This window comes from Eptatretus burgeri, chromosome 3 (assembly GCF_056783735.1).
Source record: "Eptatretus burgeri isolate ZD-2024b chromosome 3, Ebu_testis_v1, whole genome shotgun sequence".
Taxonomy (NCBI): Eukaryota; Metazoa; Chordata; class Myxini; order Myxiniformes; family Myxinidae; genus Eptatretus; species Eptatretus burgeri.
Window position 1 is genome coordinate 18,944,997 of NC_140963.1, and position 26,267 is coordinate 18,971,263.

Here is a 26,267-nt window from a genome sequence, read left to right on the forward strand (position 1 = left end):
CACGAATAATTTATAGATCACGTTGTCTGGCAGCTGTATTGGATTGAACAAAAATCTTAAATCTTTCTCTTGAACCGCTTTATCAATTGACGTGAAACATCACAGTTATGAGCTAGTGCTCATGGAGAGTATACGTTTTAAATTTAAACCTGATCGGACGCATGGTCTGGCAGCCGGAACTATTTAATTCAAACTTGGAACAAGTATGTGTCATGATGTAATAATGTTGGCGGAGGCAGATCTGGCGACGTCGAAGAGTGACCTTCTATTTTTTGTCTTTTACATTGGTCTAAGGCTCACAATGGACCTTGTATGTAGATCACATGCAGAACAGACTTTAGCAACGAGAGAATTCATAGAACACCTTACCCCATGCAGTCTTGCGATAAAAGGACATGGGAAGAGAACCAACAATGAGACAGCGAGCGGAAAATTTGATTGGTTAAAATGGCGTAATATTTTGTCCAAGTACTAATAAATGGAAAGTTTTTTTTTGTTTCTTTGTTTTTTTTAAGCTGCCAAAAAGTCGATTTATATTGTACAATCTAGTGTTCTAGTATATAATTCAATTGAGATAAAATAAAATAATTTTACAGGCTGCAGAAAAAAAAAGAGCAATTTCCCCCCTCACCTCCCCAGAAATTTACTATCGTTGATGCAGTGTGTCTTTTACACTACCTTATTTAACATGTTACATTAGTTATTTGTGCCTGTTTGTGTCCTTTATGTTGTCCTTAAAAACAGTAAGTTTCCTGTTTGTCAGTCAAACAAAATTGAAAATAATTCCAGACAGGCAGAGTACAACAATTATCTCACTCCTCTCTGCACATGCGCACTTGGGATGAGATTCCTTACATTTTGCCAATTTCAGAGCCAAAGTACTCCTGAACTACAGGTTCGTTTTCCGATCCATGTTCAAAATATTGCATCCAATTGAAATTAAATTGTTCCTCGATCATAAACTGATATTTGTAGACACAGACAGAAGTGAACCAATTGCTTAACTCCTCTTTTCGCATCACACATGCAGCATAATATCACTGTACTTTAACATGAATTACAAGGATATTAGTAGACAATGGACAAATTAAGTACATGGGATTTGAACCTGGGCCATGAGTATCATGAACCATCAGTTCAAAAGGGGATGCTAAACAGGCTGACCATCTTAAATGTAGTTTAGCCCGCAAAATGCTATAAACAATGATAAATAGTTTGATGAAAAGAGGTAATTTTTATGATTTTTTTATTTTTGCTTCAGTTGACAAAGTTGGTTGTGTAACCACATTACCTTTCAAAAAAGTAGGCCATCATGTTCAACCATACACACTCATCACACGAATACACGAGCAGAAACACACAAGTGCACATGCATATCTTGGGGCTTCCATTTAAAAGTGTATCTGGTGAATGTTCATGTTTATATGGTGTTTATAAATATACATTATAGTTTGAGAAAGTCCGAGAATATACAGATTTTATTTGTTTCGAACCAAAACTACAGATTGGATAGCTTGTAGTAAGAGTAGGAATATCTGTCTTGTTTCTGATTAAAATTGGTGTGGATAAAGATGGTTAAATAATCTGCTGGCCTTAGGTTTCCCACCATCATTCCAGCTACCACTGCGGGATCTTGACCCTGTGGAAGGATCTTCAGTGACACTTTGCTGCCTGCCTGCTGGTTCTGATCCTCTCTCCATCAGTTGGCTCAAAGGTGTGTGAGAAGCATTTGTATCACTATGCATTAATACTTACATAACACCACGAACATAACACCAAGAGAAAATGCATTACTTTAGTTTTCAAAGCCAAAATTAATCACCAAGAATGAAGAATGAGAAGGTGTGTGCGTCGTTGATTGTTATCTCCATATTCGGGTTCAGAAGGTGGAACAGAATCCTTCCAGGACCCAACGTATCCACCTTAGTTTTGGTGAAAGATCTCTTCATGGGCTAAGTTGTGGTGTTCTCGGAGTTTTGTTCGGAGGGCTCTTTGTAGGATTGTCACTGAGCCCCGGACAGTCTCCAACTGTACTTAATTTGTGGTAATGTTCATGGGGATTGTTTATGGGTTTTGTAAGGTTCTTATCAGCCCCATTGCTCCAATTATCACGAATACAACTTTGGCATCCTTTGGCTTCCAAATTATTTTCACTTCATTTTTGAGGTCTTAGTATTTGGTCATTTTCTTGATTTCTGTGTTATTTAGACTAAAATCATTGGGTACTGAAACCTCAATTGGCAGTGCCTTATTTTCTTTTTTGTACCCAAGTATTATATATGGTCGTAGTGCTTTGTTTTTTCTGTTCACACTTGATGGGATCACTAGGTCATACGTGATCATTACTTCCTTGTTTTCAATGATCGCTTTTTGGTTCATGTTGACATGAGTTTTCTGGAACTGGGACATTCCATTTTTTTGCAGATGTGTCAGTGGATTACTCGACATACCCTGTTGTGCCTTTGTGTGTACAGCTGTTCTGACGTGAGTTTTTTACATCCCGATAGTAGATTGCTCCTACTTTCTGTTTCTATATTGCAGAACCTACATTTGTCTGATTTCAGAACCTACATTCAGTCCCGCTATCTTTTTAAAACCATCAGTGTCGTGTCCTTGGTCTTGAACATTTATTATGATTTGTTCTCCATCCCAATTTAGCTGGCCTCTTCTTTGCCATTCCAGTGAACCTTCTTTTTCTATCCCTAATCTGTCCAACTTTCTCTTTTTTCCTCCAATCGTCTAGCTCTTTTATCATTTTCCCAGTTGTCGGTGTATATCTGTTGATATTTTGTCTTATATTTTCTTTTGTCTTTCTTGGAATTGGTGGAGCTGTATTTATTGCTGTTTTGGTTTGTTGCATGACATATTCTATTCGCGCCTGCATTTAGAAGTTTTTTTTGCCAGGTGAGAAGGATATGTTTTCTGGTTTTTGTCCATGCTTGTGTACAAATTGTATTCTTTTGTCTGTTTAACTTTTCACGTACTCTACTAATGCTACAGTTGTCGCTCTGCGCTCTTGATTAAGTTCCGTGAGGCTGCCACCTCCTCCTTTCCTTGTCAGATACATCTTGGAATGCACTAATTTTTGTGGATTGTGAGGCATTTCCTTGTTCCGATATCTACTCTACCGGTCAAAGTTTTAGCAACACCCCCATTTTTCAGTTTTTACTGAAATGGTACAAAGCTAAGCGGTAAACTGCCAGAGGTTAAAAAAAAAGTTTAGGTTACCAAAAAATGAAAAATAATGTAAACTTCAGAGTTGTTAAAAAAGGCCCATTTCAGGGAACAAGTAATGGGTGAGCAACTGCAGCTGTTCTGCAGCAATGGAAGTAAATTAAGCCTTGAAAGTTGATGCAAACAATTCCTACAGGTGTCCCAACTTTTGTTGATTAGTTACAAACCCTCTGTCTGTATAAAAGCAGTGTTGGAACAGACTGTGTTGCTACACCCTCTGAAGCATTATTTCGACAATATTGTGCTGCAGGAAGTAGTATATTGCTATCATAATGGCGAGAAAAAGACAATTAACAAAGGAAGACAGACAGACCATTATAACCCTTAAAAGTGTAGGTCTTTCCTTTCGAGAAATTGCAAAGAAGCCAAGGTGTCAGTGAGTACAGTTTCCTACACCATCAAAAGGCACTTGGAAACTGGAGGAAACTCTGACAGGAAGAGGTCTGGCAGACGCAAAGCCCCACCACAATCAGAAGACAAGTTTCTGAAGGTCAACAGCTTGCGTGATGGGCGGCTCACAGGACAGCAGCTTCAAGCACAGCTTAACACTGATCGAAGTAAGGAAGTTTCAGTTTCAACTGTGAAGAGAAGACTTCGAGCTGCAGATTAGACAGGTCGAGTGGCAGTAAGAAAGCCATTGCGAAGATGGCAAAATAAGAAAAAGAGGCTTGCCTGGGCCATGAAGCACCACCAGTGGACTACTGAAAACATGAAGAACGTCTTATGGACCGATGAATCAAAATTTGAAATCTTCGGTTCATCACGCAGGGTTTTTGTACGCCGTCGAGTAGGAGAAAGGATGGTTCCTCAGTGTGTGACACCAACTGTCAAACATGGAAGAGGAAGCGTGATGATCTGGGGCTCTTTTGCTGGATCCAGAGTCGGCAACTTGCACAAAGTGACTGGCACCCTGAACCAAAAGGGCTACCGCAGCATTTTGCAGTGCCGTGCAATACCCTCTGGTCTATGCCTCGTTGGTCAGGGGTTCATCCTGCAGCAACATAACGACCCCAAACATACCTCCAGGCTATGTCAGAACTACCTTGGAAGAAAACAACAATACGGTAGGCTTCAAATCATGGAATGGCCAGCACAGTCTCCAGACTTAAACCCCATCGAGCTGGTTTGCGATGAACTGGACAGAAGGGTGAAAGCAAAGCAACCTACAAGTGCAACACATTTGTGGGAACTTCTGCAACAGTGTTGGGAAGAACTTTCCAAACAATATTTGATTTCCACTGTAGAAAGAATGCCATGATCGAAAGATGTTCGGCTGTTATATCTGCAAAAGGTGGCTACTTTGATAAGTCAAAAATTTAGATTAAATTTTGTTCAACAAAACGATTCCATGATTTCTTTTTTTATCTGCAATTGTTTATTTGTTCTGTGCTTTAATTTTAGAGTACATTGAAACATTAAACTGCTTAAATTTCAGTAAAAACTGGAAAAATGGGGGTGTTCTAAAACTTTTGACCGGTCGAGGACATTTATTTCTGCTTGTGGCCCATGTTTCTTATTCTGCAGATGTATTGAAACACTGGTACTGTGAGTTGGTTTATGGCTTTGATTTTATTCCTTGGGGAGAGGTATGTTTTCAGGATCATCCTTGTTCGACAGAGGTATTCTTTGGTCATTTTTTGTGACATATTTGGTGGCCCTCTTCTATTCCAAGGTATCTGCTTGATGTTTCATTTTCTAGTTGTTGTGTCGTACCGAGGTCAATTTTTATGTTGGTCTACCTTGCACGAATGTGCACTTGACACTTATCGAGGCCGATTTTTATACGACTTTCTGTGAGCCATTTATTCATTTCCTGATGCCCTTGGATAAGTTCATTGCATGCTCGAGCGCAGTGAATGTGGAGAGCATCCAATTGCTTTAGCCAGAAGTTTGGAATCCCATCCGGACCAGGGCTTTTGAAGTTTGGCATTTTTGCGAGTTGTCTTCTTTTTTTATTCATCAAATATTACTGGGGACATAAGTCTTGTGATGGCTTAATGGTTAAGGTGACTGACTTAAGATCTTTTAATATCTTGAGTTTGAGCCCCTGTCTTCGTTCAGTTGAAATAACACCAGGTTGTTTTCAAACATTTGGCCTCGTTTTCTCCTGCTGTTCGCCTTGTCGTAGTTTTTTTTTTTTAATTGCATTTGCTCTCATTTTGATTTACCCCATGCACAAGAAGCGAAAAGCGGGGCTTAGGAACTGGTTCATTTCTGTCTGTTCGTCCGTCCACAAACATCAGTTTCTGATCAAGGAACAACTAAATTTCAATTGAATGTTATATTTTGAACACAAATCGGAAAACAAGCCTGTGGTTTAACAGTACTTTGGCTCTGAATTCGGCCTGATCACACATGTGCAGAGAGGAGCGAGATTATTTTTTTATAAAGAACTCTGTCTGCCTCTCTGACAGTCAAACAAAATTGAAAATCATTCCAAAAAGGAAACTTGCTGTTTTTAAGGATGTCATAAAGGACACAAACAGGCACGAAAAACTAATGTACCCTGTTAAATAAGGTGACGTAATTGCCACTGTGTCAATGGCAGGAAAATTCTGGAATTAATTTTATGTTTACAACATTTATAATCTTTATTTTATTTCAATTCAATGATATACTTGAATACTGTAGAACACAAATCGCCTTCTTATTGCAAACAAAAAATCTCCAGTTTTGTAGTACTTGGACATCTATTATGTTATGTGAAGTGTGGTGTCTGTCCATACGTTCGCATGTTTGGCTGTCTCCCATTTCAGGTGGCCACTTCCTGTGCTGCTTTTGAAAAGCCCCGCATTCAGGCAAAGCTAAACGTTCAACCAGAAGAAATCCATGATCCCAAACAAGATACATTTTAAACGCGTGTACAGATACATGGAAGAAAGAACAAGATACATTTTAAACGTATAAATACAACATGCAATAGCAGTTTCATTGTTTGCTGGTAAATACAATGAGTCGCTTCGCTAACGGGGGGGGGGGGGGCGGGTATTAAGGAGGGGAGGGTTGAGGGGAGGGAGGGAGAGAGAGGAAGAGAGGAGACAGGAGAGAGGGGAGAAGCTAGGAAGGGAGAGAAGAGCGAAGAAAGCGGGGGTGGAGGTGGGGAGAGCTACGCCTCACCAAGCGTTGCTATACCGTGGGAAGGAGGGGGAGAGAGAGAGAGAGGGAGAGGGAGAGGGAGAGGGAGAGGGAGAGGGAGAGGGAGAGGGAGAGGGAGAGGGAGAGGGAGAGGGAGAGGGAGAGATGAGGGGTGGAGGTGGGGTTAGTAAACAGAATGATATGTTATGCTTAATGACCAAACACACACACAAAAATAAGCTGCACACAACACAAGAGAGTTTATAATGTAATCCGCTGGCACATCTGCAAGAAAATTTGATGTCCCAGTTCCAGAAAATTTGTGGGAACATGAACCATAAGTATTCACTGAAACTTACCGCTCACATATGACCTCATGATCCCATCAGGCGTGAACATCAAAAACGAAGCGTTATGGCCAGATATCATACTTGGGTACAAAAAAAGAGAAGGCATTACTTATTGAGGTGTTAATGGCAGTGATTTTGGACTAAATGATACCAAAATCAAGAAAATGACCAAACACCAAGACCTCAAGAATGAAGTGAGAAGAGTCTGGAAGCTAAAGAATGCCAATGTTGTACCATTGATAGCTGGACCTACAGGAATGATGACAAAGAACCTCACAGAGATATCACAGAGATTCAGGCCAGTACCCCTGAACACTCACCTGGTAGGGGCTGGATAAGTTAACCAGGCAACCACTGGTAGGCATGGATGATCCACCAAATATACGAGTATACTGGAGAAGAAAGTAAATACCGATGGGTTTTTTTTTGTTTTTAATGCCATGAACAAACCTTGGTACATCACGGGTGATAAAGGTTGTGGTCAAGTTTCATTGAAATTGTATGTGCAGTTTTGGAGAAGAAAGCAAATACATATTTGGGGGGGGGGCAATCCCCTTAAAGCCAGATTTTTCTAATGTCATGAACAAACTTTGGTACGTCATGGATGATGAAGGTTGTCGTGAAGTTTCATCGGAATTGTGTGTATCGTTTGGGAAGAAAGCAAATACATCTTTGGGGAGGCAACCCACTCCTCCCCCCCCACCCCAACCCTCCATAAACTCCCTCTGTAGACCCCTGCAGACCCCGTTTATTTTTATGCCATCACGGGTAATGAAGGTTGAGGTCAAATTTCATTGAAATCGTGTGTGTAGTTTCTGACAAGAAGTTGCAAGTATTTGTGGACGGACGGACGGACGAGTCATCCCATAAAATCCCCGGAACTACTTTACAGGTGAGCCAAAAACCATCCCTGTGAATACTATTACAAACAAACTACATTTGGAAGCTGTCTGGGATTCAGCGAGGATCCTGAAGAGAGCCCTCGGCACAAAACTTTGAGAACAGAAAAACTTCACAGCTTCGTCCATGAATCGTGACCCCACACTGAAATGAAGGTGGATACTTTGAGCCCACCCTGTGAGGACTTCATTCCACATTCTGAAACCCACATAATATGTAGATACCATTCAACGACACACACACGCACACACGCACACACGCACACACGCACACACACACACACACACACACACACACACACACACACACACACACACACACACACACACACACACACACACACACACACCTGATATCGGGAATTGGCAGGTTGGGGTCAGTGTGATTACCGACTACAGTACGTACTGTATACAACCCAGAAACCTTGAGTAGCTTTTACCGAAAAACAACGTTACATTTATATAGACGTTTCAGGGAGATGTTCACAAACATTATTCTTCATAAACAACTTCGTGTGATGGGTGGAAAAAAAAAAATTCGCTCGGTAATTCAGAAAATACGTTCATATGGCAAAGGCTCAGAAATCGAGTGTTCTCAAATATAATTTGCTTTGAAACTCACAAGAGAAACATATAACCTTTGTAAAGCAAATCCGATAACCAAATGCTTTATAAACGGGTGCAAGGACAAAGGAAAACCTGAAAGAACCTTCATAAGGTACGGGATGAAACTTTGCCATCATGGGACCTGTAACAGGCATGACATGTCCACACACCCACGGAGAGTCCGTTCAGATCCAAATCTACCCATATGTACCACGTCCGTGTGTGCTGTATATTTACCTCTACGTTGTAGTAACTGTCGACTGCACATCCCGATTAGGACACGAACCATACTGTGCAGCTCAGAAAGTGGATTAAGCATTCCAACAGAACGCCTGGCTTGGCAAGCGATTACCAATTGCCGTCGATACAGCGATGCACCCGGAAACACCCGTGTAATGTCCGAATTGGACAAATAAACACTTTTTGGGGGAGTCAGAACTGCTGATACTTTCAAATCTGGAGCTTACATTTTGTAATTCTGGTTAGTTTAAGAGATTCGCTCGGTTATTCATATGCGCAAATGAAATAAAGCCATGAACGCTGTCTCCAGGCGTTTGGAAGCATTGCAAAATACCCAGCAATTTGTAGCTATGATGAACAGGCATTCGATAATATGAGGGAAGAAAGTGAAAAAATAAAATTACTCTGTTGTTAAGAAATCTTTGCGGCCTGTTCCAAGTCAAGGCATGGTTAAGCAGGCCAAAAGACATTGTGGCTTCAGACCCCAGCAAGGTTACCCAGGAAACACCTTAAGACCCCAGAAAGTGAGGTGGCTGAGAATTGCTTGATGAAAGATATAATTAAATAAGGCTGTTAATCATCTTCAAAGGGGGTGTTTTAATTAACTCAGACACCCAATTTTCACACTTGCACTTCCTTGGAGTTTTCTTAGTATGCATGCAAAGTTTCAGGGTGCTCGGTTTTATAGTTATGGAGGAGACACACACACACACACACACACACACACACACACACACACACACACACACACACACACACACACACACACACACACACTTTTATTAGTGTAGATTAACAGTGTGTTGTGATACGATCTGGGCTGACAGGATGGCCTTGAGTTTCGCACACTCGCCTCAAAGCTGTTTCGCCTGGGTTTGAATCCCGACCGAGGTATAAACTGTCATCCCAGTGTTTCACAGGAGGGTGATTCATCATTGTGTGCTGTTCCTCCGACGGACGTTAAACTGGGCGTCACGTCGTGGTGGACGTTAAAGCTCCTTTGCAAAGAGTAGGTGAGCCAGCTGACTCAGCCAGAGTGGGTGGCCAAATTCCTACCCGAACTACTTTTGGGAAGGCAATGGCAAACCACCCAGTATAACCCTTGCTCAGGAAGCTGCGTGACAGAGTATGAGGTTTATCACAAAGTTAAACAAACCATGTCAGTGTTGATAATAACAGTAGGCCTATCCTGAAAGTCAAATTGAACAAAGGTTGCAGTAAAAGTAGTCATTTAATTAAAGTTAAAAAAAATCCTCTCCATTTAGCAATGTGACCTTAAAATAATGTTTCATAATCGGAGCTCCAAAATAAGTTTAAATTTAGTCATCGTTGGACAACGCAATTCGAATTCATTAAGAGTCGGGGAGGGAGTTTGGTGTTTCAAACCCTGACCAAGTTATGAATTATTTGAAAGACTTTAAATATGGTCTGTGTTTCTTCCTTGCTTGACGCTCAATGTTTTAAAAGGATCGAGTACGGACATTTGGGGGGGGGGCGTAGATGAGGAAAGAGAGGGTATGGGAATATGGAGAAAGGGGGGGGGGAGTTATTTCTTTATTCATTCCTCCCCACACCCATCATTTGTCCAAGTGTCCCTCCATTTTGTCCTTCAACGCCACTGTTTGTGCCCCTCTCCCCATCTCTACTGTTCCTTTTATCATGTGTCCTTTTATCATTTTATATTTCAGTGTTTTAGCTCTTCCACGAGCCTTGACGTATGCAGAAAAACTGTCATAGGTTGGCAACCATTGTGCAGGCGTGATGGGCTGAATGGTCTCTTCCTGTGTTGAAGTTCCTGGAAAGGAAGCCATCTGTTATATATTGCGAACCGTGGTGTATTGCTGTGTGTTCATCGGTCTCCCGTTTACGGCAGCCGCTTCCCGCGCTGCATTTCAAAAGCTAAACATTCACTTTTGAAATGACGGGAGAACAAGCATGAAGAATATTGATGCCAAATTTTACTTTACAAGAAACTTATTTTGCCCTCTTTTTAGACAAACTGAACCTCCACCGCCTGATGTTGCACCACCATTTCATGGTGGGCGGTGTAAGTAGCTTCGAGCTTTGGCTTTGAGTGAAACCATGAGCAACTTTTCTCACCCTCGGTACTTTTGCTTGCTTTCCCATCACTGGAGATGTGGTCTTCCTTGGGTTATACAATGTGGTGTATAAGACAGCATCAATAGTACTAAACTTCTGGAATTATGTTTTTTTAACGACCTTTAAAATCATTTTATTTCAATTTAATTATATACTAAAGCACTGCATGGGGTGTTCTATGAACTCTCTAATTTGAGTTTGTTTTCGGAACCCATCAACTTGAGGTCTTTATCTTCAATTTCATACATATACAAGCAGTGCCGATTCTGTCGCTTCGCTGATTGACCAATTCGTCATTGTTTGCCAAAAATTGTTGTATTGATCACTTTGCGGACTTAAAACAGCCTTTGAGGCCCCGGCCACATAGCCCATGTTACTTTTTCACAAAATTGTATCTATACCCTGAGTTTGAAGTTTGTAGCTTCCACCTACTCTCCCACCCACACCCCTCACCCAGCCACACATCTCTTGCTGCTAGAAATGTTTCCCTCACACTCCCTCTGGTTATTATTTTCCCCACTTTGACAGGCCCTTCCATTTTGGATGAGATCACAAGTGTGGAGAACGCCATTGCAAATCTCCATGCTTCCCACCTAAAGCAAAGTTGAAACATGACAAAAAGTTTCACCAGGAATGATCCAATATCAAATTTTGTTATTTTATTTTTTCCATTTTGACCTTTTTTTTTTTCTCTCGTTCAATTTTAAAGACTCCCTTGGGCATGAACCAGCATCAAATCCAAAATAAATCGTTACATATTCCCAATGTTGATTGCAGAAACAAAGTTTCATTTTAAAATGTGCCCATAATTGCATTTTTTTTTTGATTTTTGACCCCACCTCAGGGGGCAGAGCCAAAAGTGGCAATGCTCTTGCATTTTCATGCCATGTGGTGATCGTAACTACTAAGTTTGGTGAATTTCTGCCCAGCCGTTTTGGAGGAGATAGTGTGATGGATGGACAGATGGAGACAATTTTTTTTCTTTTTGTATGCCTTGTCAAGGCTCGAATGAGAGCTAACACACAACGCACAGCAAGGGGAGCATGAGACAAGAGGGGCATGGGAAGGACAAAACAGTGGGGAACAGAGACATTAGAAGATCTGTGGAAGGGAGAGGGATGGGGTGGGGAACATGGGGTATAAAAGATGAACACTACAGGGACTTTCAGCAAGGAAAGCAGGGAATTTGAAGGAGGTGGGTTCGGGGTGGATTCATGGGGGTAGAAAAGATCAAGGATTTGGATGGGGGACGATAGGTGGTGGTGAACAGCTGTTTTGAAGGCCTGGAGAGGAGTGCGATTGAATAGAGTGTGGGAGTTTATTCCAAAGGTGGGGAAAAAAGAGGAATGAAAGAGTGAAGGTGAGCAGTGATTCGTGATTTTGGTAGTTTTACCAGAAGGGGGTTGTTGGCAGACCTTGAGCGCCCTGCGGAAATATGGTGGGGACAAATCGCAGACAGAGCAGGAGGGGTGAGACCGGAGAGCAGACGGTAGAAGACAGAAAGACCACCGACCTGCCTGTGGTGAGAGGGTGAGAGGCCCAAAGGCACAACCTCGTCGCGGGAGATACCAATGATCCAAAATACCTTTCTCGACTTCACGCAGTGGAAACCAAGGCGAGAGGCAGGATCACCAGGCCAGAGGGGAGAGCAATACTCCATCAGGATGCGGACGAAAGCTTTGTATATGGTCAGGAGCTCAGGTGGGCCGAGTAAGGACTTTGCATGACGGAGGATGCCGAGTCGGTGACTGGCTTTGGAGGCCAGGTTGGAAATGTGGCTTTCTCAGGAAAGATCATGACAGATAGTGAGACCCAGAAGCTTGAAAGAAAAGACTTCTTCTCAAGGATTGTTGAGAAAGTAGATGGGGGAAGGGGGGAGGGGTCCAAACAGTCCTTTCGGAGAGACATGGTGAGATCTGTCAGGAAAATTTGTCAGTATGTTGCCCATGCCTGATGCTGTCTAAACGGGATTCCAAAGAGGGTTGGGATCAGGTCAGGTCAGGTATGGGAGCATGTGCCAGAACAGCGCGTCGCTGCGTCCACTTTCCGCCGGTACTCCAGGGGCCTCCGTCTGGCCATCCCCCAGGCAGATGCCAGGCCCATCCCCATCTCCTTGAGATGATGGTCAACCTGCTGCAACCATGAGGCACGTGGTCGGCCCACTGGCCTCCTCCACTCATGAGACTCCCTCGCTGAGAGAATCTGGTGAGCAGGATCAGCGTCAGGAAAACGAGCCACATGTCCATACAGCCGCAGCTGACGCTCACGGACTATGCAGGTAACAAATCTCATCCGAGTCTCTCTCAGCAACCGCTCGTTGGACACAAAATCCGACCAGCGATAGCCAAGGATTCTCCGAAGAGACCTGGTACCAAAGGAATTAAGTCTCCGTCTCAGATCCTTGGTCAAAGTCCAAGTCTCGCACCCATAGAGCAAGACTGGAAGTACCAAGGACCTGAAGACTCGGACTTTCGTCCTCCCGCACAGGTACCGGCAGCGCCACACCCCATGATCCAGTGAATCCATGACTCCCCAGGCCCGACCCAGACGTCTATTGACCTCCGGCTCACAACCTGCGGAGACATGAATATCACTGCCAAGGTAAGTGAATCTATCCACGACCTCAACATCCTCACCACAAACTGACACAGACAGGACAGCAGCATCCAAGATGTCACCGAAAGCCTGGATCTTTGTTTTGACCCAAGAAATCCGTAATCCCAACGGCTCCGACTCCTCATTCAGCACCTCGAGGGCCCCCAAGAGGATGTCTAAAGTCTCCGCAAAGATGACTGCATCATCTGCAAAATCAAGGTCCGAGATCTTGACATTGCCAAACGATGCACCGCAACTTGATCTCTCCGACATCCTCCCAAAAATCCAGTCCATACAAGTGCTGAAAAGTGTGGGGGCAAGTACACACCCCTGACGAACTCCAGTAACAACTGGAAATAAGTCAGAGATGGTACCACCACACTTCACAGCACTCTCAGTACCAGAGTAGAGTTCAGACATCAGATCGATCAGTTTTGGTGGCACCCCACGAAGACCAAGAATCCTCCAGAGGACATCCCGATTCACTGAATCGAACGCTTTACAGAGATCAACATAGGCTGCAAGCAGCCCCTGCCGAAACTCTCGTCTGCGTTCGGTGAGGACACGAAGTGCAAGGATACGGTCAATCGTTGACCTCTTTGGTGTAAAGCCTGACTGCTCTGGACGCTGGTGCTCAAGCAGATGGTGGCGAACCCTATCAAGAATTATCCGAGCAAAGACCTTGCCCGGCACTGAGAGCAGCGTCACCCCTCGGTAGTTGTTGCAGTCTTGGCGATCACCCTTCCCTTTCCAGAGAGGGACAACAAGGCCCCTCTTCCAGTCAGTTGGGATGATGCCTGTGTTCCAGGCAGAGCACAAAACTGCATGCAACGACGCGAGTGCAGCATTTCCACCAGCCTTGAGAAGTTCGGCATGGATGCCACAGATCCCTGGAGCTTTGCCCCGTTTCAACTGGTTCACCGCAGCCCATGTTTCCACAAGCGATGGTGGACCACAGTTGATTCGAGGTCAGCAACAGGGATTGTAACACCCTTGACGTCCAACTCGACAGCTGGGGGATCAGCCTGGTACAACCGCTCAAAGTAACCGGCCCAGCGGGCCTTCACTTCAGACTCCTCTGTCAAGAGCCTACCACTCTCTGCTCGAACTGCAGTGCTCCGAGGGATGGGCTTGGATGAACGTAATGCACGAATTCCCTGTAGCGGGACGAGAATCACCTGTCCACAGGTGATGCTCTACCCCCTCACAGATTCCTCGCACATAGGCCTCCTTGTCCACCCTCAGTGCACGTACAGTTTTACGCCTCAGCTCCCTGAACAGCTCAGCTCTGCCATTCAGCCTGGCCCTGCGACTCTGGTCAATGGTATCCAGTGTCCCTTGAGAGACAAAATTCTTCTTTGCCCTGCGGTGAACTCCAAGGCATCCACCGGCAACATCAAGGACGGTGGTCTTGAAGGTGCTCCACAACTCTTCAGGACCCCCAAAGCACCCAGACCCCCCAAGTGTCCACTCAGCCTGTTCGCAAACTCCTCAGCTACTCTCTCATCCCTGAGCTTGGCAACATCCAGCCTAGGCTGGGATGGTACCATTCTCCAGGATTTAAGGTGCAGCTTTAGAGTTGCTACAACAAGCCTGTGGTCAGTATTGAGGAACTGAGCACTCCGGTAGACCCTGCAGTTCTGGATCATCCTCCAACGACCGTCAATGAGGACATGGTCAATCTCCTTTGCCACACCGCCAGCGTTGGAATACCAAGTCCAGCGATGAGCTTGCGGGCGCTGAAACCATGAACCAGCCATCCTATGTCCATGACTTCTTGCAAAGTCAAGGAACTTAGTGCTATTCTGGTTCATAGTTCCTGACCCATGGGGACCAACACACACCTCATAACCATCCCTATCAGTTCCAGTCGATGCATTGAAATCCCCCAAGACTAGAAGTGTATCTCGTCTGGGGCACTGATCAACCACAGACTCGAGTGTGGCGTAGAATGTGTCCTTCACGGTAAGATCACTCGCCTCAGTCGGAGCATAAATAGAGACCAGGGAAATGACACCTAAGGAGTGACGAATCCTTAATCTCATAATACGCTCGTTGACCGGTGTTACCTCAATTATCATTGGGGTCAGCTTATTGGACACAGCTACAGCAACTCCTTGGGTATGGTAACCATCAGAGCGACCAGACCAATAGTAGGTGTAACCACCCACCATTATCTCGCCGCAATCCGGTCTCCGAACCTCAGAGAGAGCTGCAATCCCGATGTCCAAACGCTTGAGCTCAGATGATAACAGAGACAGGTGATCATCCTCTCTTAGGGATAGGACATTCCAGGCACCCACCCGAAGGGACCGCCTCAGGTTAACCCAAGGAGACCGCCGTCTGGTGGACGACACCTCAGCACCACTCCGACACACTCTCCCGCAATCTGACCCAGGGATGTTACCCCGTGGTTTCCCTCCTATCAAAGATTGGGGGTCCCGAAGGCTTTGCCCCAATCCCATCATCCGGTGAGCTGCCCTGCGAAGGGAAGCTGCACAGGAGGTACTCCCACGGAGTGGGTTTTCAGATTTTTTTGCGTTTTTGCGTTTTGCGGAATGAAGCGTTTTACGGTGGCTGGAGTGCAAATCCTGCCACCAACCTCCTAATAAGAAGTAACCCAACTGCAGGAGGACGTCCGCAGACACAGTTGGGCACTAGATATGGATGGCCGTTGGCTCACAAGGAGCTCCTCCGCCCTTTGACAGGTTTTGTTTTTAATCCTGCTGGGTGTCCATGTCCAAACACCCTCCTCACCAGAAAACCTGGTGGGGGAGACGGTTTAGTCGCCGACAACCCGACCATGGAACAGGTTAGTACAGGTTTACATGGTACCTGTAGCAGGTCACAGATCGAACCTGACCTGACATAAATGACAATTTTGGGGATGACAATTACAATATGTGCAATATGGGGTTGGGATGACAATTACAATATCCCTCCATTTTTTTTCAAAAACTGTGGGGATAATGACACATATCTCTCTATCTCTCTCTCAAGACAACAAAGTGCTGAGTGGCATCCAACGGCTGCATTTCACAAGAGTCGCTGATGGAAGACAGTTGTTGAGCATCATGGGAATGCAAAAAGAGGACGTCGGCTTATACAAGTGTGTTGCTGAAAACACAAACGGTGTTGCTCACACCACCTGTAAACTAACACTTGCAGGCAAGTGAAACAAACTCACAAAATCAATTTAAAGGACTTTTTTTATACTTGTACTTTGATAAATCCATTGATGATTTAATGCAAATACTCACAATCAAGCAAAAATTGTTCTGCTTAGTTAGAAAGTCGTTTTTCCTGTAACGTGCGATTCATTTCTCAGAACCACCAAAAGAGATGAAAAGTCCTGACGTGCCACAGGTGTTTGGTCATAGTGCACTCGTCGTGTGGAAAGCATCTGAAGCCCGGCTTCCCATCTCACACACATTAGAGAAAAGGACCGGTATGCTCACATGACTGAAAATTATTCAAACTAAATGTAGCATTAAATAAACTGTTTAAAACTACCTGTCTAACCCTATCAGATATGATGTTCCACCTTAATATTTCAGATGAAATTGATCATATGCTTTGATGCAATTCTTACATGAAAATAGAACTGTTTGCAAGGAAAATACACCAGAAAACACAAAGACAAAGCTCTATAGGAGCAGAATGGTGGTGGGGAGCATCGATCCTGACATCTGAATGGCATTTGGGCAAAATGTTTAAACTTCTCAATGCACAAACATTATCTGGCTGTGATTTGTTATAAGACTGGCAGGGCATTCTCTGCAGTTTTTATAGACTAGCATGTTGCTCGTGCCTGACGCTTTCCAAACAGGGTAGGGATGGAGATGGCAAAAATGCAAATGGCGTCTTCTGTCATCGAGCCGGAAAGCTGGGGACAACAATTCGCATTTATTTCCACGTCTGATGCAAAGTAAATGCTCTAATGGTGGCAAGGTGCTCCATTTGAAACTGCATGTTCAATGTATGTGGCTTTTTGATGCCCAGGGTCTGTAATAAAAATTTGTATTGGTGTAAATTAGCCAGTGACCAATTGCAAATTAATAGTTGGATTAGGCCATCTAAAAAGAAGCAAAATAATATCAGTCAAAGGTCAGTTAGTAATAGTATCTCAATGGAGTAAGGTTCTCCCTTATGGGCCGGTGTCCCCAGTGTCACACCTCTCTTCTCTGGATTCTGTGAAATCTAACACTCGACATTATGGGAATCTCCCATTTCGGCTGAAACACAAGGTCTGCCGCTCTGCATCAAAGGCAGGTAAGTGGTCTGTTTTATAACCGACTCTCCTCTGGTCTAGCTCCCTCTGATCTATCAGGCAAACCTGCATGCACTCTTCCAGTATCCCCTTATGGTTAAACTTCCAGCATACAGGCTGACTGAACATCAACTCCTTTGTTCCTCACTTCTCTCATCTGTGAAACTGCATTAGCAGGCTATTCTATCCAACTCTTCCCTCCAGGGCTTCAAGTAGGTGGTGCAATGCTATCTCATGTCCTCCATCCTTCCACATAATCTTTATTACCCCCCCCCCATTAGCCCAGCCCTCGAACTTGCAAGTTACTGTATTCTGTCCTGTCCTCTCCTTTTCATTTGTTACCCCTGCCAGAGGAGAGGGTATTGCTTTTGGGTCTGTTTGTTTGTGTGTCTGTTTGCACATAAAGTGCTGAAATAGGCATTAAAAAAAAAGATCTTTGCAAATAGTAAACAGTCCATAGCACCTCAAAGAAAGCATCAGGATTGCTGCGAATGTCCACATTTCTGCATTTTATCTCCTTCCTCACATTCCCTTCTCGGCTTGAAAAGATAAAGTCTGCTCGTTGTAGTCTTGTCATGGGACAGCATCTCAAAATGGACCCAACATAGTCTATTACCTCTGGGTCTTGACTCGATAAATGGCAGCCAAACAGTTTCTTCAACTTCCCTTTACTCGGGATAGAAACTCTACCCTCTTTCTGATGGTGGTTGCAGAGTTGCATCCTCAATTTGTCGCCTAAGCCACTGTATTGGTTCACGGGCGCCAGCAGTGACCACTATTTTCGTTGTGTCTGTGTGTCTGTCTGTTTGTGACTCTCTCCAGAGCATAGCTCCGTGATGTTTGATGTGATCTTGATGAAACTTGGACACAAGCTAGATATCATGGTCGAGTTGTGTCTTTCTATGAGGGGCGTCCCACGCCCCTTGTGGGTGGAGCCCAGCCCACTTGAACTTTTTATTTTTTTTTCTCGCAATTTCATTTCCTAGAAGCTGTGTGTAATGTCCATAAGTACAACATATAAAAAATCCGATTTGATTTGGTCAATTTTGACGGAAGAGATAGGTTTTTACGGTAGGGCTTCCTCAAAAGCTTCCACTAACTCAATTGTACCTATCGTGGCATTGTTCAATAATGCCCGCGAACCATCGTCGCCTCTCGGCTAGTTTCATCTTGCAATTGTTTCAACTCGGAGGTTGGCCGATCACAATCTTCATCAGGGAGCAACATCTACCAATTCATGGTCTACCAAACCTAGCAGAGTCATGCAGGATAATCGTCGTCATCCAGGCTGCCTGCAGGGAGAACATCCCATTTGCGTCCTGCACATCTGCGTCTCCTGAGAGGAGAGGTTGTGGTTCTGGATCGGCAGGGCATGGCTCTGGCTTACCGAGAATTGGCGAGGAGCACAGCTTCTCCTATGCAAATTCTACAGAACTCCTTCCCCCCACACGGTCACTCCGCCCTTGTAAACCCCGGGTCTTCCCCTGCCGTGTCGTCACCAAACTCTGCCCGTTTCATTCCCATTGGCCGCACAGGTGCCACTCATGCAGAGGCCAATCATCTGCTTCTCATGGCTCGCCCTGAAATTCTGCCTAAACTGGTGCCTTTCGCGGCATGCTTAGCTGCTATTCTCCTCAAAGGAATATTAAAGAGGGAGAACATTTAAAAGTAGAAAGGAAGAAGCGGTTTTAAACACAAACACCAGGGTAGGTAAACGTCATCTATCTATTAGATAAGTGGCACATATCTCATATCAATTCATTTCAGGTTCGGGGATTGGCACACGTGGCCGACCGATTAGTATTCTCTCCGACCAGTTCTCCTAAGTTAAGTTCCTCCGAGACCATTTGCGTTGTGTTTTGCCGTTTCGTTTTTATTCCTGTTCTGGTCAAGTTTTCTGTCCCAAACTGTGTTGAATATTTTAGTTTGTCTCTCCAGTTCAGTCTGGCCTCAAAAATAACAAAATATCTCTCCTTCACCCAGAAAAACAACAGAAACATCACCACCAACATCGGAAAGAAAAAATAATAGTAATATAATTTGAAACTCCACTCATTTTCCTATCCCTTCTCTGCAATCCCCAAATTTAATGAAACGTTTCTTATCCTTAAAACTTCACAACATTTAAAAATGTATATTTTAAAAACGCTTCCAAAACTGTATCCTCAAGTGCCTTACTCTGCTTATTACTCAATCATGAACAACCCATTCACTCTTCTTTTTCATCAACATCTCTTCCTTTTCTCTTTGATGAGGCTTATTTCCCAAAACCTCCTTACTCCAAAACGCTGAGTTTATCCAGCATCCTCTTTTACTTACAGCCAAATTTTCCTCTATGCCTTCAACCAAACACTCATCATCACCCCACCTATGAAGCCTGTTGCAGGTTATCCGGTCTGGGAATCCTCCCCTCTCAGCCCCCCCCTCACTCCTCCCAGCTTCACCCCCTCCCCACACCCTCTCCTTTCCACATCCCTACATGTCCCATCAGCAGCTGCTCTCACTCTGTCCCTTTCATGTCGACCTCAAACATCCGAGGCCTCCGTTCCAACCTGACAGATCTCTCAATCCAGGCCACTGCTGATAAACCAGACATCTGCTTAATGAATCCTTACCCCCCCCCCCGCCCCCCACAGGACGTCCCTGACTCCTTAATGTCTGTCTCTGGCTATTGTCTCCTCCGGTTTGATCGACCAGAACCCCGTCCTGGCGGGTGAGTCACGTTTACATAAAAAAAAAACTCAATTTCTCACTCTCCATGTACTGCTCTTACACCTCTCAAACCTCAGGAGTACCACTGGCTGCAAATTTCCATTCACTCCCACCTCATGTTTGGCTGGGTGTTGCACCATCCTCCCAACAGTGATGACTCCACCTTCATCTCTCTCAGACGACAAGGACATACTTTTAATCACTCATCCCAACTCTCTTCCTCATATGTGACGGTCAATTATCACCATGCAACTTAGTTTGGTGTTGGTACCTCTCTCTCACCAGCCATGGCACTTCAGCAAAGGACTTCTGTGACTATGGGTCTGATGCAGTCTGTGAACTTTCCGACCTATATTTCTCCCAATGGCAGATCTTCCCTCCTGGATTTGATGACGAATTTCCCCGCCCATGTATCTTGTCCTCTGTTCCATTTGTCTCTTCTGATCATGTGCTTGTGAAGGTCAATATCTCTCTGGCATTTCTCAGAGAACAGTATATGCACTGGCAAGTCTGGCAAGGATTGCAAGCAGCCATCTCTCTTCAGAACTGGTTTCCTATATCCATCACTGCCAATATTAATTCAGCCTGGGAATTCTTCCACAGAAACCTGCTCTCTTATGCACAGATTCATCCCATTTCGTCTTCAGTTATCTTACCCACACTCCCACTCTTCATACTCTGAATCATGTGGTGAAGCTGTTGCTTTAAAACAACTTGAATTCTCCTCCAACCAAAGGCAACCTCAGATCATTCCACAAAGTCCGCAACAAGTGTGTCTACTCTCAGAAGAGCCAGAAAACATCATCTGTCCAATTTGAAGAATGAACTTTCAAACTCGTCTCCCTCCTCTAAAACCCCATGGCACCTTGTCAAGTCTGTCTCTGGTGTATGCTCCACTTCCATCCCTTCCCTCACTTCCACTCGTAAGAAAGCCAGCTGGAGATGTCTGAACAGTACGACCTTCATCGATGACGGTGCACACTACTGACAAATATTTGGCAAAGTTCACCGGTCTCTGCTGTTGTAGCTAATTTGGTGATGGACGAACTCGAACGAAAGATATTTGAGACTCATGAGAATTGGCTCCCATGGTACTGGAACAGGTATGTAGATGACACCTTCATCATTGTGCATACAAACATGGTAGACCACCTACTGGGACAAATTGGCCCGGTATTACCCAGCATCAACTTCACAATCGAAATTGAAAAAGAAAGCAAATTGGCATTTTTGGATGTGGAGGTTCACCGTAAGCCTGACGACTCCCTAAAGACTTTGGTTCACAGGAAACCAATCCACACCAGCAGGTTACTGGATTTTAACTCCTGCAACCCAATCTCCCACAAGCACAGTGCAGCACAGCCCTTAGCAGCTCAGGCATGGACGCTGTCATCCTCAAAAACCGAGGCAATTGAAGAAATCAGATTAGGGTCCTGCTCAAAAATGGGAACAACAAGGGGATACTCCCCACCTTGGAAAAACCAAAAAGGACAGAACGGAAGGAGCCAGACACACTTGGACACTGTGTACTGCTATACTACCCGGGCCTTTCTGAAAGGATGGACATGATAGTATGTGGTACACAGATTGGCGTAGCCTACAAGCCTCTACGCACCATTTGTAATGTCATCTCAAAACTAAAGGACCCAATACCAAATGGTGATAAATCTGGAGTAGTTTACCATTCATCATGCAAAGACTGTGACCAATTCTACATTCGTGAAACTCGAAGGAATTTGAAACGACTAGATGAACATGATAGAGCAATTAGGCATGGAAAGATGACCCAGTCAACCATAGCACGTCATTGCCTGCAATGTGGTCATAAATTTGACTTTGATGGGACCCGTGTCCTAGACACTATCTAACAAATGACAGGTCGATTTTGGAAGCATGGCACGTGAAGAGCCAGGAGCGTGGTCTAACTGGGGAGATGGTGGACATACCCACAAAATACACACCTCTGATGCAAATGACGAAAACTGGATGGTGCAAACGGCTGGATAAGGTGAGCAACAAACAACACTCAATCCTAAACACCACATCCACATGTACACAACACCCAACGAGAACCCCAATACTTGCACAACCAACACCTCATCATGCCCAACCCGGACACGAAACCAGCCGTGTTCGTGCCCCGGAAACACAAACACAAAAACAACCAGACCACACACAAACAACACCAGATCACATGTAAATAAAAAAATAAAAAAAAAGAGCAGAGCGCCCCTTCAATGATGTGATTTGACGTTTATTTTTGCTTTTACAAAATAAAATTAAAAAAAATAAAAATCAAAACCTCCATCTGACCTCGAGCACCAGCACGTGACCGGAAATGAGCAGTCGTATCGAAATAAAAACTGGACACGTGCTGAGGCCCAGGTTCTATTACGCCTGATGAAGTCGGCTGTGAGGCAGGCGAAACGTTACCCTGAGACAAGGTCTGCTCTCAAATTAGCGGAGTCATCGAGTTTTGACTTTTGGTTGGAAGCACCTTCTTTAAAAAAAAAATAAAAAAACCACAATATATATATATATATATATATATATATATATATATATATATATATATATATATATATATATATATATATATATATATATATATATATATCAAGTGAATCAGATGAAAATCGATTTTTGACTTTGACCTATTGACCTCAAAAACAAACTTCCAACTTATCACTACCTCGACCAGGTGGTTAAGTTTCATGAAGAACGGAGTAAATAATAAAAAATAAAAAATAAATAAATTAACCTGCAGGCAATTGACAGACAGAAAAAGAGACAATAACAGACCAGATCAACAATTATATTTGCGAATCTTCGATTTCGCAAGTAGTAAACGAACTGGGGTATTCACATAGCCTCCGCCCACCTTTGGTGATGAAGGTAATTACAAAAAAAATTTCATCAAAAAGCAATGCTAGTCTTATTATATGAAGAAATGGAAATAGATTGTGATTTAACATTCAAGGAAAGTTTGAAAATACAGTACCTTGGATCAGTGTGTCAAGTTGAAATTGCACAACCTATCACCCAGTGGTGCCATGGAAAGAATCGGCATGCTGCTGGGAAGTGGTGGCGAGTAAGATTACAGATACTTACTACCATGTAAGAAACCTTCAGCCTGGTCACTCTTATCAAGTAAGAGTTGCCTGTGCCAACAAGGCAGGCCTTGGACCCTTCAGTTCTCCCTCTATCACATTTCATCTTTCAGGTGAGGACAGGAACACCGCACAAATCAAATATGAGTTTTTGTGAGTGCAGGTTTTTTGTTTGTATTTTAGTCATTGATTGGACTGACAGGAAAGCTCAAAGGTAGCATAATAGCCTTTTTGGTGTCTCATTTGGCTCGATTTCTGATGCGACTACAAACCACCATCCTGTTGTTTTGCAGGCAGGGTGCCGCATCAATAAGTGTGCCATCCTGTGGAAGAACATTAATGCCAGTGTGACGTCTCCTTTAAAAGGTTTTGCCAAAAAGCACCAGAAGAAAACTATGTGGCAATAAAATGGTATCAAATATGAAAAAGTCTTCTTTGAAGATGAACAAGAACACCATGGATAAGAAGCCGCTGGAAATCCAAAATGCGCATCCAAGCCAATGCAAGCAGATACATGAAGACGGTTGCAATTGAGGGATGTGCTGAGCCACAAGAATGCCTTATGCTTCGAGAAGCATCTGGAAGGTTTTGAAAATGAAGGTTAAACATGTTGAAATCAAGACCAACACATTTTTCACATCCATTTATCAACCCACAAAAGCAAGTCATGATTGCCAAATAAATGACTGAACTTCACACAGTATCATTGGTAATTACCTGTCTCGTTAATGATCAAACTTTCACTTTATATCCTTGATCACATCTTGTGATTCTTTGTAACAATTTAGTTTGCCCTGAACCTCACTCTTTCTCATTTCTATATTTGCGACGAAATATTGCAATTTACGTTTGAACTATAAAACGCACCCGTCAATTTGCTGACGGATTTAATCAAAAGACAACACGTTGTACTTCAAACATTCTGCTGTATTCACTCTATATTTTACACGATGTCATCTTCCATCTTTTTGGAGTCGGCTAACATCACCTTTGTCAACCATCCTTGCTGCTTATATATGGTGCAAGCAAAAATCACTTCCACTTTGCTGCAAAGCTCAGTGTTGGATGCTTTAGGTTGAACCTGCACTTACAATGAGTGAAATGAAACATTTTGAATTATTCTTAAATGACATCACCATAATGCATATTGTTAAGTTGTTTGAACTTTCTTTATACAAGAGGACGACGATTTGTCATACCAGCTCCCAATGGGTGGTGCTATACGATACACATCTACTTAGAGAGAATTGGGGTCTTCCCCCCACCTTGAACTCCCACCCCCAGATATGCTACCCAGACAGAAACCATACTTGGGGTACCCTGAGGCAACAGGCAAAATGTGTTGGTTCTGTTCAGTAGTTTTTAGCTCACCTGGTACCATTAAAAAAAAATGTTCAGGTGAGGTATTAGCATCGTGTGGTGTCCGTCCGCCAGTCAGGCTGTATGTAAACACTCGGAACTTCTCCAAAACTACACACAATTTCGATGAAATTTGACCATAACCTTCATCACCAGCGATGTACCAAAGTTTGTTCATGGCATCGGAAACCAGAGAGTTGGTGTCAGCCACCCAGTGCTCGCCTGTTTATACATTTATCGTTTTTAAAAGACTAGTCTAATAATATTTTTTATAAAGCATTGCAGTGAAGTCTGATCCAAATAATTTTAAAGCAATATATGTATTTGTATGTTGTAATCAGTAAACTAGTACACGCATTAAATGAATGGCAAGCGTCTAGTATAAACAGGCGAGCATTGGGTGGCTTTGACACCATCTTAGGTTGAAATTTAATTTTTTTTTTTAATCATTTGTTAATTTCAACTTCACCACACCAATAGTATACCCCAAAGGAACCTCCATGCCAAATATCAGCATCCTAGTACACATTAAATGAATGGCAAGCTTCTAAAAAATAACTCGCACCAAAAACTTTAACGTTGATGTGCTACAAAAAAAGTGAAGTTCAAAACAGGTCAAAAATTTAAAACATTTGAAATTATTTTTTAATTTCAACTTCACTACACCAATAGTATACCCCAAAGGAACCTCCATGCCAAATATCAGCATCCTAGTACATATTAAATGAATGGCAAGCGTCTAAATAACTTGCACCAAAAACTTTAACATTTTCATGCTCACGCCGGGGGTATCGCTATAGCTCTCTGTTCTTCGAACAGGCGAGCTAAAAAGTAAATAAATAAATAAAATCAGGGCTTTGCCCCCTCAAAATAGGTATTTCATTTCTTCTCCATTACATATTTTGTGGATCGACACCTACCAATGGTTCCCTGGTTCTACCAGGTGAGCCCAGGGGCATTGCCTCTAATTTTTGAAGCATACATAAACAAACACAAATTGAGCTTAATATCATAGATTTTGTACATCAAAAGCATTTTTTTTTTAATAAAGACCAGAACACCAAAACTAAGTTGTTGTATAATCGTTTAATAAGCAAATGGTACACTATATAATGAAAGATATTTTAATGTTTATAAAAAAACCCCTCCCATCAAAGCAAAGTGCAAAAACACGTATATTAACATAAAAAATGTGATCTGCCACAATGAAATAAGCCAGAAGTTGCATGGAGCATTTTTACAGTATGAACAAAGTGTGGAGTGATCAGAAAAGGTCATTTAACTTTTTGCAGTTTTGGAAAGTTGAAATCCTCCAATTGATCCATGCAAGATTTCTTGCTGAAAATGGTCATTAAGTTCCGTGTGACGCGGGTCATTGCAAAAAGTTTCAAAAGTGAAACGACGATCGAGACTGAATTTTAAAAGGCACGAGTCACAATATATATATATATATATATATATATATATATATATATATATATATATATATATATATATATATATATATATATATATATATATATATATATATAGTGACATCGGTGAGGAGCAGATCTGAAAAATGCTCGATTGCCAAAAGTCTTCATCCGATAGCTTGAATAACTACTAAGATTCCCATTGTTAGACTGCAATGTTTTTTTGTGGAGGTGCAAATAGTCAAATATGTGCCGATTGATTTTATTTTTCGCTTTAAAGGTTATCAGCCATATAGTAAAAC

General features: G+C 43.1%; 1 protein-coding gene across 14 annotated transcripts in view; it reads left to right on the top strand.

Moving 5' to 3' along the window:
* The window catches only part of SPEG (striated muscle enriched protein kinase), a 206,294-nt gene that overhangs the window by 152,103 nt on the left and 27,924 nt on the right, over positions 1–26,267 (top strand). For 11 of the 14 annotated variants that reach the window (XM_085871959.1, XM_085871958.1, XM_085871960.1 and 8 more), the window contains 3 exons: positions 1,598–1,714; positions 16,100–16,267; positions 16,428–16,547. In XM_085871959.1, the coding sequence (XP_085728085.1) occupies positions 1,598–1,714; positions 16,100–16,267; positions 16,428–16,547 (405 nt within the window). Of the gene's footprint in view, positions 1–1,597; positions 1,715–2,424; positions 2,485–16,099; positions 16,268–16,427; positions 16,548–16,928; positions 17,132–23,127; positions 23,305–23,484; positions 25,617–26,267 lie in introns of those variants that run through there. The other 3 variants (XM_085871962.1, XM_085871965.1, XM_085871967.1) reach the window with 3 other exon arrangements.